A 15,963-nucleotide genomic window follows, 5' to 3' on the forward strand; every position below is an offset into this window, starting at 1 on the left:
ATATTCTACCTTATTCTAGAAAGGAATTAAGCAGACTGACAATAACATATAAACTAAATTAAAAGTAAAAACAAGAAAGCAGGGGTGAAAATGAAAGCAAAACAAAGGTAAAGACATACAATGGAACCTAAAACGAGATGAAAACTGCATCCCATGATGCCCTGCTCTTTCCACACAAACGTGAGCAACAGGACCAATAACAATACGGCCACAAATACAAATATTCTTGGCAATTAGACCAAAGAGGAATTTGCCCAGGTAGCCTCGCCATGAGAGCAGCAGGCAATGAAATTCTCCCAGGCTCCGTGTCTTTTTTAAAAATTAGAACAGTAGGTAAAATCTCTTTAGATGACCATGTTCCAACCTGCTCACTACCTGCTGTCTCCCACCTGGGAAACCCTTGTACCTGAATGTGTTGGTAGCTGGGGTGGTTTCCATGTTAAATTCGGCCACTGGCACGCCCCTGGCTGACACCTGGGGGGCAAACATGGCGGCAGGATAAACCACAGAGGAAGTGCCCACCTACAAAGCAAACAGATGGAAATGGACAAATGAGCACACGATGGGGAGAAGAAACATTTTTTCAGAAAACCTCACATAAACTTGTGGTTGTAGGAATGAGGAAAGCTAAGCTGGGTGGGATAAACGGACAGTGTTTCAGGGACACATGGGAAGTTAGGAGGCGTCTTTTTGGCTGATGCCTGGAATTCAGGAAAATACGCGTTGTGAAAAGGAGAACTGTGCAAATGGTGAGAGTGGCCAAGAAAAGACTCAATCATCGCCTTTGGGGGGTTAGTTGTATTTTTGTTTCTGCTCTTTGAACTGATGCAAGTAATCCATGTTCCTTTCTTTTTTTTAAGTTAGATAATTCAAAGAATAAACATACATGTCTTGCACAATCCTACTACCCCAAGATAACCAGTTCACATTTTCATGTATATTCTCTCAGGGTTTTCCCTATGAATACATGTTCTTCACAAAAATGGGAAGACTACAACATACTTTACAAGCCAGCTTTCCTCAGCCATCTATCATGAACACGGATGCTGTACTCAGCTGGGATGCACTCAGTAAACACTGGCTGAAGAAACATGCACACATGAGTGAGGGTCTCTGCTTTTAAAGATGCGTTAAGGAAAATGTGAAATATGTCTACCCTCTGTCCAACTAATTCCACATCTAGGAAATTTGTCCTAAGGAAATAATCTGAAGAGCATGCTACGAGTTATGTCTGAGGCTATTCACCACAGCATTGTTTAAAACATCAAAATTGGAAACCGCCTAAATGTCCAACAATAGAGGATTGTTAAATACATCATTTTATATCCATGCAGCCATTAAAAGACGATGTGCATTTGGATGTATTGACATGGAATTAGCTAAGTGAATGGCTATGCGAATAAAGTGGTTTCAAAGCAGAACATATAGTATGAACATGTTTACTAATTTTAATCAATATGTGTACATCTGCATAAGAAAAGGTTTAGGCCAGGGGAGGGCAAACTTTTTCCATAAAAAGCCAAATAGTACTTTTTTTAGGCTTTGCAGGCCATATGGTCTCTGTCACAAACATTCAACTCTGCCATTGTAGCGTGAAAGCAGCCCAGCCATGGACTATACAGAGAACGTATTGTGTTCCGATAAAACTTTATTTACAAAAACAGGTGGCAGACCAGATCTGGCTCATAGGCCACAGTCTGCTCTCCCTGGTCTAGAAGAAAATATACCAAAATGCTAACACGAACTATTTCTGGATGGTAGAATTATCAGTGATTTCTAATTTACTCTTTTTTGTATTCTCTCAACTATGTTTAAAAATGAGCATGTATTATTTTTAAAAGCAGAGCCAATAACATGTTCTTTTTATGATTTTGTGGGTAGTAGGAAAGGTTTTGAGAATCTCAAACCATGGTCTTGCATAGTTTCTTTCATATCTTAAGATCCATTCTTAAGTTTTGTTTCTTAGGTTTTCTGTAAAACACCACAAGACCCTTCAAAACACCTCTTAAGAGACAGAAGGAAGGAAGGGCAGAAGGAAGGGAGCGACGGAGGGAAGGGGAGGGGGAAGGACGAACAGTGAACAACTGCAAACTCCATCCCAGTCCTGGTATTTTAGAAAATCCCAGATCAGGGGAGGGCGTGACCTACCACTAGACATAAGTCACAGCGGGCCAGCTCTCTGTCCACCTCCTCCAGAATGGCAGGGTCCAGGTTTTCTCCAAACCACACCACGTGAGGTCGCAGCAGGCCCCCGCACGCGGCCTCTTCACACCTGTAAGAACATTATCCTTACGCCAACCCCAAGCCCTGCCCTGCTCCGTCTGCCTAGGTGGATCAGAGGAAGGTCAGAGGCTGCCCCAAATCCAGTCTGTCCAGATAGTTCACCTCTGATCCTTCCTGTCCCCATCCCTGCCCTCCCAGTCCATATGAGCGTGTCCTGAATACAAAGTACTAACTTTAACTGCTTTGTAAAGTTTTTATTTGGTCTAGATGCACTGGGTTGATTTGTGACAAATGTGTTTGAGTGAAGCTTGGCCTTCTCTTTCCCAGTTACTTCTTCACACTCATGGGCATAACTGTGCTCAGTTACCCAGACCTGGGGGAGCACTGGACTCAGATCTGCCTCCAACACCCCAACCAGCCCCTAATTTCATCAGTGACCCCTTTCATTTTCTCTGAGATTCACCTCTCTCTTGCCCTGTATACAGCCAAGTTCTCCAGGGTCGATTATTAAAATTCCTACATTGTTCACTCCCTACTATCTTTTAGTCATCTCAGATGCACCTTCTAAAATAATCTCCCCCAAACATCATTTTCATCATATTAATCTCCTACTCAGGAACTCCCCAGGATTCCTTGTTCTTTCAGAACCAAAGTTTAGTATTTAGTAAGGAAAAACCTATTAAGAAAAATAAAAAGGGTTCTGTGGTTAAATAAACCAGTGAAATATTAATGTATCATAACCAGTTTTTAGAAAGTAATGATGTACTTTAGTATATGAAATGTTCTGAGAAGTCCTGCAGTAAAGCAAACACACTTCAACTTTGTTTAGTGTTATTTGAGCACTTAACATCTTGTTTTCAAGCAATGCTTATGAACATCACATAGATCTACTTTCGGAAGTGCCGTTTCAATGTCTGGTTTTAAAAAACTGACATCAAAATATTTCTAGGATTTTTAAAAACTTTTTAATCTACGAAAATTATGTTTGGTCCTATAATCTCATCTTTGCCAGAACGTTTCCTGTCTCCATAACCCTAGATTAATAACACTGATGATGATGGAGAGGATGAAGATGATAGTAACTAATGTTTATTGCCCAGTTACAGGACACCAGCCTTTATGCTTTCTATACACTGGATAAGCATCTGTAACATAACAGCTCCAGAAACTTTGCAGACCTCAAATTGTCCTGCTGTAACACAAAGCAAAAAGGGATGGGAAAGCAGCAGTTCTCGACCCCAGTTTGGTTCGTCCTATGTCTTTTCGCCCTTGGCCTCATAGGTCAGGGCTAGTTTTTACATTTGCCCAATTAAGAGGCATCTCACCAAATGAACTTAGATTTTGATTATTAATTTTCTTTTTCTTTTTCTTTTTTTTTTCAATCTGGAACATCAAATACAGATCAAAGTATTTTACCCACCTGGGAAGTTTCTCAACTGGGATTGTGGCATCTTGCGTTTCGGGTTCTGGGGCACTGAAATAAGCAATATTCGAAAAGAGAGAATGTCATCGGTATAATCAAAGAACAAAGAAATAACATAACCACATGAGTTTTATATTTGCTCGGCAGGAAATGGTACAAAACTCCTAATTAATACATGCTAAGAATGGTACTCGAAGGATAGACACCAAACAATTACGCATGGTTTTTTCTTAAGAGACGGAATTTGTATGTGGGAAAGGGTGGGGAGCAGCCGATATGCTAAGGGGGAGTTTCATGACTGGCACTGTATATGTTATAATTTGAATCTTATGCAATGACATTATATTAATACATTACTTGTATAATTTATACTAATGTAAAATGGTCAGGTAGAATTTTTCTCAATATTCTGAGTCTACTCTTAATTTTTTCCCCTAATTATAATAATAGTACATGTTCATCATAGAAATGTCGGAAAATTCAAAAAGATATAAAGAAGAAATCAAAATCGCCCATCCTCCCACCACTCCTGATAATTACTATTAACATTTTGTTGTATTTTCTTCAGGTCTATTGTCTATACACAGATATATCAACAAGGGGAATGAGAGAGGGAGACAGTGTGTGTGTTTAAATATAAAGCTGGGATCATTTAGATCCTGTAGTTTTCACTTAACACTGTAAGTTGTGAGCAAAATATTTCTTTCATCATATGGTATACTGTATCTAGTCTTATCTCTAACAAATATCCATGGGAATCTTAAATTAATGTTCAATTTCCTTGCATTTATGTTTAACTTAAAACAGAAAACAACATACACTCATTCTGTAGTGCAGCATAATTACCCTTTTCCTGATAAAGCTGGACAAATTGGACTCTTGTGGTTCTCGGACACAGCTCCACAAGAGGTACATCGAGTTTTAAATATGCTACCTAGAAAAACACAAGTTAAGCAAGACCAGATATAGTATAATCAAGACCAATTGTCTCCATGTCCAAAAGGGTACAAAACCATTTAGCTTTTACATGTTCTTTTTTGCAAACGGGCCTACCCTAGGTATCATGGTAAATGTAAAGGCATGCAGTATTAGTGAACAAGCCAAGAGCACCTACTCTCCTGGACTTTATAATCTGGAGGGAAGAGAGACAGGTGAAATGACTTACTACATAACTAAGGTGCTCTCAGATCACCTTGGAATGATGTTCAGGTAGAACTGAACTGGTCAACGGGGTAGATGAAGCCAACCTACACCTAAGGGCACGATTTACTAAGTACATGATTGATAAAGCTTTAGTAGCTTGGGATGTGTTTACAGAATCTTAATTTCAACTTAAAGCTTGAATCTTTTATCCAAACCCAGCTCAATGAGTAAATAATCAACTAGTAAATGAAGAGAATAGTTAAAACTAGCAACCATGTACTGAGCTAAACCAATAATGGTGACCAAAATTCACTAAACATTCGCCATGCACCCAGTGTTGTGCTGAGCATGTCACACTCTGTAGTGGACACACATTGTTCCATTCTGTCCAGTGTTCTTCTTTGAGGAACCATCTCTCCTAGGTCCCATGCCAAGCTGACGGAGCCATCAATCACATCCAAAGTACAAGCTCGGGCACTAGTTCCAGACTGATCCAATCACAATACCCTATCCCTCTTGTGGTAGCATTTGGTCAAAAAGGAGGTATGTGACCCAAGCAAGGCCATCCAGGTTTATTTTCTGGAGAGACAGCTACACTAGAGTGAGCCTGGAGCCACCAGATGCTATCTTCGTTGGCAGATCAACTGCAGGGGGAGAAGTGAGGTTAACTCCAAGAGTAAGTGAAACTGAGGGAAGGAGAGGGAGAGGCGGGAAGAGGAGCCCGATACTGACATCACCTCCACCCCAGGGCTCCTCAGCTTTGCGAGCCAATACACCCATTTTGTCAGTTTTAATATAGCCACTTTGCTCCACGGCAACATCTCTGAAATTCAGATGTGTCCTATAGTTGCTACCAGTCCCATGATAAATGTGATGTGGCTGTGACAGCCAGCGCTCGCACAGACTTGTCGAAGGATAACACCTATGACTGAAGCGTGTGGTGACTTGGTTGTTATGCTCAGGGCCCTGACTGGACAAAGGCAGCCCCCTGTATATTTCAGCTGACAAACCATTTAAGGGCTGTTGGAGGAAGAAAATGAGTCCTGGTTTAGAACCCTTCCACAGGCACCTTTTGGGACAATGACGAAAGGCCTAGTATCAAATTCGCAGGATGTGTGTCGGCAGCTTGGAAGAGAGCTCCAGAGATAACAGAGAAGCACCCTTCTAGGAAATGCTGCCTCACGGACCCCCTTGATGGCGCACAGCATGACACTGTGTGGAAAAGTTGTCGATGCCTCTGAGTCGTTCAGAAGAAATATCTTAACCACTTTATTTCACCCGTATTTTGTTTTTTATATGAGAGTGATATAGCTTCTAAAAATGTGTATCTAAGTAAGTTTTAACAAGCCCTTTCTATAAGTATGAAATAATTCTAAGGGATAACAAAATAAGATATCATGGTTTAGGCAGATTAGTTTCTTCCTAAGTATCACATTAAAAACATGATGCATCTTGTCAGTCAGAGAAGGACAAATACCATATGATCTCACTTATACGTGGAATCTAAAGAACTGAATAAATGAGCAATGTAAACAAAAATAGTCTCAGAGACAGAGGAAAAACTGATGATTGCTAGTTGGGGCTGGGGTGGGGATGAGGGAGAAGGGGAAGGGACGAGACAACATAAATTGGTAACTACAATATGGCCTCAAGGATAGAAAAGACAGTCTGGGGAATATAATCAATAATGTTATAAATATTTTTTAGGGGGCCAGATGGACTCATGTCTTGTTTGGGAGACCACTTCATGGATGGTGTAGAGGCCTGACCACTGCTCTGTACATCTGAAGCTGCCGTTGAATAATATTATATGTCAACTATAATTTAATACATATATAGTCACAGGATGTGGAGTATAGTGTGGGAATGGAGTCAATGGAATTGTAATAAATATGTATGATATCAGGGGTGGGGGGACTCTGGGTAGGGGGTTGTCACTTTGTGAGGGGTGAAAAGGTAACCTATTGTATTGTTTTGTACACCTGAAACTAATAATAAAAAATAATAATAAATAAATAAAACATAGGAAAACAAAAAAAAACCATGATGCATCTTAAAACTGACGGCATCTTCAATTTGATGAAAGGAAGGACTTCCTTTTATTTTTACCTAATCTAGATGACAGTTCTCATCACTTGCATCCAAAAAATCCCAACTCATATACACACATTATCTTATTCAATCCTTAAAATAACTCTATAAGACAGGTGTGTTCGCATTTTACACATGGCAAAGGGCACAGCTTCCATTCTGACACTGCAGAGAAACAAGAAGAGCCATGTGGAAATGGCCCCGACGCAGCAGAAGGTGCCAAAAAGACACTCGGTTCATAGGTGGCTGACTGCTGCTCGGACACAAAAGATAAATGGATTCAAGCGAATAGTGCTCGGCTTTCATTATTAGGGTGACCACAACCTAGGCAAAAATGGGCAACTTCACTGCACACACACACACAAGCAACATTCCCACTGGGTCACTGTTTCTGCAAAGTCCACTATTAGAAATGCATTCCTTGGGACTGAAGTTTTCTAGACTGTTCAATGCAAATGCTTCGGGGAAGCAATCCTTGTACACCCACTTATGCTCTGGTATGAATAAATTTGTTAGGTTTTTGGTGAGAGCAAGGAGAGGAAAGGATTGAGAAGACAAGCGGGAAAAGGAGGGTGTCATCAGGGCAGAGAAGGGAAGCCAGAGGGACCCAACACAAAACGTACATGTCACAAACTTGGTGGGCTTGATACTGAGCTGGCAGGTCCCTAAAGGCTCAAGGGTTTAGCAGAAGCACAACCTCAGTGGAGCAGGCCAATTGCAGGACAAAGGTGAAGTAAGTAGATACCCCCAGGAATGCAGAGGTCCTCCCAGGCCAGATCCTGTTAAAGCCACAACTGTTCAGTGGCCCACACCTCCTCTTTCCCTTCAGCCCAGCTGGGCAGTTGTCTCGGAGCACACCACCATTCCACAGAACTCCCCAAGGAGGGGAGCTGTGCACACCAGCACTTCCCCAGGGTAATGTGCACACCAGACACTGGCATCTCATCAAAAACGCAGATTTGTATTCAATGGGTCCAGGTGGGAAATGGCAGGACATGTTTTATAATCTGGTTCCCCTCCCCATGTGAGGCTTAGGGTGCTCACCATGGATTTCCAGAAGGTTCTTGGTGCCAGCCTTGCGGTGCAGCTCATCAATGTTTTGGGTGATGACCATGACCCTGCGGCCCTGCTTGTGCAGCCGGGCCTCACACTCGGCAATGGCAAGGTGCCCGGGGTTGGGCGCCGCACTCTGCATCATTTCCCGCCGGTAGTGGTAGAACTCCCACACCCGGGATGGGTTGTAGGCAAAGGCCTGAGGAGTGGCCAGGTCCTGGGGATTCAAGAGGAGGTAGGAGTCAGGGAAAGAAGTGCACAGGCTCCAGAACACGGGGGACAAGGGAGGGGGAGCGGGGGTGGAAAACCTTGGGGCTACCGCCAACCATGAAAAACCCTTGCAGGCCCCTTTTACTCCAAATCGGAGGCAGGCAGCTTTGGGAGGGTGCCAGCTGGAACATGTCCGCTGTAGGTTCATACAGTGTGGCAGACACAGGGCAGGGGCCTAGGCACCAGTCTGTGTCCCAATTCTGGGACTAATAAGGGACCTTGGAGAAATCCGTTTTAATTCCCCCAATTATAAGGCAGGTTAAATGCAATCTGTCCCATTTACCACTCAAGTAAGTTATTATGAACATGAAGTAGAGCAATATGTGGGAAGGTAATTTAGGCTGAACCTGCTTTTTTATGGTGCCCCAAAATATATGAAGTCAGTATCACCTGTCCAGGAAAAAAAGTGAAATTGCAAAATGCCCAATTGCAGTATAATGGCCATAGTTGAGAAACTTAGTTTTTATAACTGTGATTAGAGTTATATACACATCACTACATGTAATTTCTTAAAAAGTATATGTAATATATTAACAAAATATATAAAAAATATATTTTTAAAGTACAGTTCCTCTTCTAGGAGAGACAAATCCCATCTATGGTGAACAGAGCAGAGAAGTAGCTGTCTAGGGCTGGAAGCCGACGGGAAAAAGGCACAAGGGAACCTCTGGCAGTGACCAAAACTTCTGTATCTTGATTGTGACGGTGGCAGCACTGTGCATTTTATTTTACTGTAAAGGGTCCCTTCTACCCGGTAGTAATGTCAGCCTGTATCTGGGGCATGGTTGTCTACACTGTGGATTCTCCACGCTCCTGTACTTCCTTCCATCCTGCCCTCCACTCACAACACAAGTAGCCTGAAGCAGCTTACGGGTGAGGCATGTGAACATGGGTATATGTGTCCCTGGAACGCAGCTGCAGTCAAACATACTCCATCGACTTCTTTGCTTCCCCACAAGCTCTGAGCTACTTGGACACGACTGACCACCCTTCTGGAAGCTCCTCCTGACAGCCACTGAGCCCCTCACTCCCTGTGTCTCTAATTTAGGGACTGCTCTCTGGGGCTTCTCTTCCTGGTGGGACCCTAAGGGCCCTCCACTCTTCCTGCTCCCCTCCTTCACCTTTAAGGTAAAGATCCCCTCGTTTAATCATCAGGCCTCCCCTGGAGGGCAGTGGCCAGGTGACAAAACATCCTAAACATTTGCCATCCTGAGACATTTAATAGAGGAAGGAAGGATAGGTTCATCAACCCTTCACTCAACAAGAAATTACGTACTAAATTTGGAAGTCATGTATTGAGTTGAATTATTTACGATTGCCTTCATTTACCCAACAAAAATCTATGCACCACGCACCAGAGTTCTGGGAGCGAGGGGCAGAGCAATGAATAAAACAGACAAAATTCCCTGCCCTCAAAAACTAGGGATTTCCTGGGCTGGGGGAGGGGGGTAGCTGACTACCAAGGGCCTTGAGGAAATTTTCTGGGACACAGACGTGTTCAACACGGTGATCATGGTGGTGGCTACACATTGTATACATTTGTATAAATGTATACATTTGTTAAAAGCCATCATATTCACACTTAAAATTGGTGAATTTTATTGTATAGATATTATACTTCAATGAAAACTGAATTTAAAAAAAATCCATGCCCCCACAGATCTTACATTTTAATGGCCTTTATATAAAGTTTTGAACATTAAGCCCTAAGCCTTCAATAATTCAACTTTGGTTTTAATATGAAAAGTTCACAGAAACTTTAAAAATTGTAATACTTAATTTGAATATAATAAAGTAATTAATTAAGCTAACCAAGGTTTTCTGATTCCACTTTAATTACAAGAAGAAATCTGTTATCTGAATAAATGTAATCTATACATACCTAGAAAGTAAGTAGAGTTGGTTGCTTTGCCTAACTCTCAGATTTTAAACATACGAGGTCTGCCAATTAAGTTCGTGAACTCATCCTATATAAAGTGCTACATACCTCATTGCTCAATATCACTATGGTCACCTTTGAAGTACTCCCCTTGGGAAGCGATGCACTGATGCCAGTGCCTACTCCACCCTTCAAACCAATTTTGGAACTCTTTTTCTGGAATGGCCATCAGAGCTGTCATTATATTACCCTTGATGCCCTGAATGTCATCAAAATGTCTTCCTTTCAGTATTTCCTTTATCTTCAGGTAAAGAAGTCATTGGGGGCCAAATCAGGTGAGTAGGGAGGGTGTTCCAATACAGTTATTTGTTTACTGGCTAAAAACTGCCTCACAGACAGTGCTGTGTGAGCTGGTGCATTGTCATGATGCAAGAGCCATGAATTGTTGGCGAAAAGTTCTCAGATCATCTAACATTTTCATGCAGCCTTTTCAGCACTTCCAAATAGTAAACGTGGTTGACTGTTTGTCCAGTTGGTACAAATTCATAATGACTAATCCCTCTGATATCAAAAAAGTTTAGCAACATTGTTTTGACTCTTCATTTGGACTGATGGAACTTTTTTGATCATGGAGAATTAGCTGACTTCCACTGTGCACTTTAACACTTTGTTTCAGGGTTGTATTGGTACACCCATGTTTCATCACCAGTGACTCGGCCCAAAACATCATCGTGTCTCTCCAAAAGGTCTTGGCAAACTTTGACTCTTCTTTGCTTTTGTTCATCAGTGAGCTCCTTCGGGACCATTTTTGCACACAACTTTCTCATGCCAAGATTTCCAGTTAAGATTTTCCTAACTGTTTCTCAATCAATGTTTACTTGGTCTGCTGTGCTTCTCAGCCAATGATTTTGATGCACAATTCGATGAATTTTTGCAATGTTTTTGTCAGTATTGCTGTTACTGGCTGTCCTGATTTCTCCTTATCAGTGACATGTTCTCTCCTCTCAGAAAAACGTTTAATGCATTTGTATACTGCTGTCGTCTTCATGGCATTATCCCCATAAAATTGGACTAACATGTCCCTGATTTCACTTCACTCTTGCCAAGTTTAACAAGAAATTTAATGTGTGTTCATTGCTCTAATTCAAGCTCAGACATTCTCAAGATGGCACACAAAAACACACAACAATAATGAACACCACTCAGCAAGACACCCCCACAGTATGAGATGAACACAGCTGTGAGACACTGATATACCAAGGTTATGATACCTGACCAAGCTGTTTGTACAGTGCTGCCAATGTAAACACATGGTGGCAAGTTTGCAAACTTAATTGTCATGCCTCGTATGGACACTGTGTTGATGCCAAAATGAACAGGACAAAAGAGTCACCAATTAATTTCAAAATTTTGCTCTCTGGGTTTCAGGCATGAGCATAGGTTCTGAGTGAAACTCTGTTATGTTTTCATTAAGAAGAGCCTTTTAATGTTCTGGAAACACCACTCACCTGAGCTTTCCACTTCCTCCAATAACCGCCAGCTCCTCTGAAAGTTGGAAGTCCACTTTCAGCACTAATGCCAGCCCCTGAAATGACGACTATGTGCTTTGCCTTTGCAAAAACCTCCCGAAAACTGGCCATATCTAAACAGAGAGAATAAAATCTTTATCACCATTTGGATATTTATATCCCATATTAATTGTCTATACAGGTTTCCCTTGCTATCTAAAAGTACAGCATTCCTATGAAAACTTGCATAAGGTGAAAAAGCAACTACCTTAGGACACATCTTGCTAATGGATGCACACAATAAGTGGAGATAAAACCCAGACGCCCACAGACCCAGTTCAAAGCTCTGGGACTTGATGCTGAGATGCTGAGCGTGGTGCCCAGAGAAGGAGCTTGGAGGGGCTGCTCTCCCGCTCGTGGTGTGCACTGTCTCTGTAACTCACTGCAAAACAACCGCTGCATGATATTTTTGTTTTTCACCTTTTTTCTTAAAAGCAAAAATCCTTTTGAATTTCTTTTGTTTAGTGAAAGCAGGTACAAATGTAGGTTTTTTTGTACTAGCAAAGTGGTATCGAGCAAACTTTAAAAGACCCAGGGGATACCTGTATTTTGAAACTTGACGTTGCTTGAAATTATGCATTAAGATACCCAAATAAACATCAGTCCTGATTCATGAAGGCACCATCCATGTGTGAGCATACAGCATCTTAAGAAGCCAGGCCTTTAGGCACACAGCACTGGCTCTGAATCTCAGCTCCGTCTCCATCCATCCATGTGACCTTTTGCAAATCACTGACCCTCTGCTCTCCTGGGTTCCCTCAGCTGTTTGATGTGCACAATAGTGCCTTTCCTAGATCCAGACTGTTACATAGATTAAAAGAGGTTAATGGATAGGAATGCATCTTCCTTCATAAAAGTAAAAACAAGCTTTTGTGCATTTGTGTGCCCACATGCACATGGACTGACCTCACAGGCCCATTGGACCCCAAAGCCTTCCTTCCTCCCCCAGTTCACTTGCCTTTGGGGATCTGGCTAATTCTAGCTTCTCTCAGCATTACTATCAGCCTCAACTGTGAACAAATACTCTACCCCAAACCTGGACACATGACTTTCTCATTCATGGCTCAAATTAGAGTTGGGCTTTTGAACAAGATGTCACCAGACATCTGGCGTAACAGAAGGGGACTGAACACAGAGAATAACATGCAGCAAGGAATCGTGGTTACTAACCATGGCTTGCCCTCCCATTCGAAGGCTTCGTTCTGCACCTCCAGGCATCCTCCACCTGATCTCAGACCAACAGAGGCAGCAGCCATCATTTAGTGAGGGCTCGCTGCACCCCGGCTCTGTGCTAAGTGCCGTACGTGGATCACAAGGTGGAGTTTTCCCCTGAAACAAATGTCCTCATCCCAGAATAAGAACAAGGAATCCAACATGGAGCTGCCACCGTTTCTCCTGGGCAGCAGAGATTAGGTCAGGGCACAGCGTATGGCTGAGAACACCTTTCTCTCCCAGGAACTGCGGCTCTGCAAGCCCTTATATCTGGGCTAAGTAAGTGCTGTGGCCCCAGCAGGCCAGGCCTAAGCTGTACAGAGCTGGGCATAAGGGAAAAGAGAGACTCCTTCTCTGCCCTCCACCTGGAGAAGCAAGTCCCAGACCAGCACTGCCTGTGGCTGGCCCAGGCCACTGGAGCAGACATCTTCGAGGAGTGGCCAACCTGTGTTAAAGCACTGAAAATTTCAGCACAAGTGGAAGGGAGTCCCTCAGCTGATGGAGCAGGCTTTCTGGCCTTCCTCCTGGAGGCGATGGCAACCAATGCTAACCCCAGGACTGAGTGAGCACACTCTGAGAGACAGAACCAGTGACAGGCAGGATGGACGAAAGGAAGAAAGACAAGGGGTGGGGGCTCAGAAACAATGGACTTGAATATTAAAAGGAACATGACTTCAATTTGTATCCCAAACTGGTACTTACTGAATGGCTCCCTCTAGGTAGGGATGGCACCTCCTCACCCTCCTAAGCCCAGAGCCACCTCTAAGGTCCACCCAGGATAGAGAATCTCCAAGAAGGCTCCACGTCTCCTCGCTTCCCTTTCTCTCTGACTACTGGTAAGAACGAACAGAGTCAAAGTAGACTCTCAGAAACAAAGAGGCTCCAGCCCTCTCTCCCACCCCATTCCTGGAGCTCTCTGGGGTCACGTTTCTGGCAGCGTAAGGCTGGAAGGAATGAAGATGGTTCAGGCACACTGTTCCCTTTGGGTATAACCAGCCCAACCACCTGCCAGCCACAGGAACGCTCTGCCTAAACTCACGCCCCTTTCAGAGATAGACTGCTGTGAAAAATAAGGCCCACCAAAGCTGTCCAACTAGGAAGATTTTCAAAAAAAGAAACCCAGTCTGGGTAGATTATAGAGTGTGTAGTCTGATCTTATCCCCTGAAAGAACAAGATGCGAATTAAGAAAATGTACAGATACTTTTCTAGGAACTATTTATATGACTCCTGGGATCAAACCCCACAAACATCCTTAGGACTTCAAAGTTTACCCATAAAACTTTCCCCTGCTCTAAAAGGTCTTTTCTATCCCAAATGTAAACTCTGTCATCCTACTGACAAACAGATTCCTAGTCAGGGTGACTTGTATCAAGTCACTTTAAGCAACTTCTAGAAACGAATAGAAAAGTCAACTCAGGTTTGGTTCTTGGAAAACAGGATGTAAAATATAATGTTAAAGTGGTACAAAATCTCTCATAAAAAATAAAAATAAAAATATAAAAAAGACATTTCCTAACGGCTAAAGGAAAACACAACAGCATGTTTTGGGGTTCCAAGCGAAGGCGGCCCACTTCTGGTCAAGCACATGCTTCTCGGTCCCGCCACAGCCTCCAGCAGCCTGTCCTGAACAGCTGTGAATGCCAAGGGGTTGGGCAGCTGAGTGAAACTGGGTTCAATATCATTCCTGAGATTGGGCAAAGTGGAAGGAGGCGTCATTATGTCTCAGCAGACTCAGCATCATAAAAAGTTATCCAAAATTTGAAAAGGAGGCAAAAAGAGGCAGCTTGGCCTTTCAATGCCATATTGAAGCCCTGTTTAACAGGCCCACCTAAGCATCCTTCATTACATAAATCTATCAGATTCCATACTCATTATAGACTAAAGGTCAAGATATGTTAACTTATGGTGTTCCTCGGGTAGAGATACACATCATTTCTGTCCAGTAGAAAATTTAACCCCATGTTAGCCTGTAAGACAATCACCAGCTTTCTTCTCCTGGAGAGAGGTGAGGGGTATAGAATACAAATCATGTGTGAAAGGTTTAAATGCAAATATTCTGGGAGAAGCAACAAAATGTCTTAAATGGACTGTGCTAATAAGAGACCATCTCTGACCTGTCCTGGAAGGGGCTTGCCTAAGAGAAAAGGACAGAGTGGCTTTCTCCAAAATCTTGCCCCACACCCACTTCAATACAGACATTCCCCTCAAGGCACAGGAACTTGCAGGTACTTCAAATTCCACTGGAGTTGAGGACATGGCAGGCCTACTTGAACTTGGACGAGCCATGGTTAGGCAAATCTTGGTTCCTTGGGCAGCAGGAGACTTCAATCCACAGTACAGCTGGGAAATTAATCTGCTGGGGACAATCTGAAAAGGTCCCATCAGGTTTTCTTTGTAGTATTAATTCTTGAGATAGGCTTTAGAAAAAAATCACAAAAACAAATAGAAACAATCAGAAAATAATTGTATTTCTATACATATATACATGTATATGTATGTACATATGTAACATATATACATGTATATGTATGTATATATGTATATACGAATTCGGACAATTAAGTTTCCAAACTTGTTGCAACGATGCTGCTAACCCTTTTTGATATCAGAGGGATTAGTCATTATGAATTTGTACCAACTGGACAAACAGTTAGCCAAGTTTACTATTTGGAAGTGCTGAAAAGGCTGAGTGAAAAAGTTAGACAACCTGAACTTTTCGCCAACAATTCATGGCTCTTGCATCACGACAACACACCAGCTCAAGGGGCACTGTCTGTGAGGGAGTTTTTAGCCAGTAAACAAATAACTGTATTGGAACATCCTCCCTACTCACCTGATCTGGCCCCCAATGACTTCTTTCTTTATCCGAAGATAAAGGAAATATTGAAAGGAAAACTTTTGATGACATTCAGGACATCAAGGGTAATATGACAATAGCTCTGATGGCCATTCCAGAAAAAGAGTTCCAAAATTGCTTTGAAGGATGGACTGGGCACTGGCATTGGTGCATAGCTTTCCAAGAGGAGTACTTTGAAGGTGACCATAGTGGTATTCAGCAATGAGGTATGTAGCACTCTTTCTAGGATGAGTTCGCAAACTT

The 15,963-nt window shown here is 42.5% G+C and overlaps 1 protein-coding gene across 3 annotated transcripts in view; it reads right to left on the reverse strand.

The window, feature by feature from the left end:
- Positions 1–15,307, reverse strand: part of SIRT5 (sirtuin 5) — a 31,117-nt gene extending 15,810 nt beyond the window's left edge. Inside the window, exons 1-7 of one of the 3 annotated variants that reach the window (XM_019662184.1) lie at positions 15,131–15,307; positions 11,591–11,724; positions 7,925–8,150; positions 4,493–4,580; positions 3,644–3,697; positions 2,149–2,272; positions 407–522 (exon numbers count right to left, since the gene is read on the reverse strand). In XM_019662184.1, coding sequence (XP_019517729.1) covers positions 407–522; positions 2,149–2,272; positions 3,644–3,697; positions 4,493–4,580; positions 7,925–8,150; positions 11,591–11,724; positions 15,131–15,245 — 857 coding nt within the window. In that variant the 5' untranslated portion in view covers positions 15,246–15,307. Of the gene's footprint in view, positions 1–406; positions 523–2,148; positions 2,273–3,643; positions 3,698–4,492; positions 4,581–7,924; positions 8,151–11,590; positions 11,725–12,820; positions 15,061–15,092 lie in introns of those variants that run through there. The other 2 variants (XM_019662185.1, XM_019662186.1) reach the window with 2 other exon arrangements.
- Between the last annotated feature and the right edge of the window lie 656 nt (positions 15,308–15,963).

The sequence above is a fragment of the Hipposideros armiger genome, unplaced genomic scaffold (genome assembly GCF_001890085.2).
Source record: "Hipposideros armiger isolate ML-2016 unplaced genomic scaffold, ASM189008v1 scaffold_369, whole genome shotgun sequence".
Classification (NCBI taxonomy): Eukaryota; Metazoa; Chordata; class Mammalia; order Chiroptera; family Hipposideridae; genus Hipposideros; species Hipposideros armiger.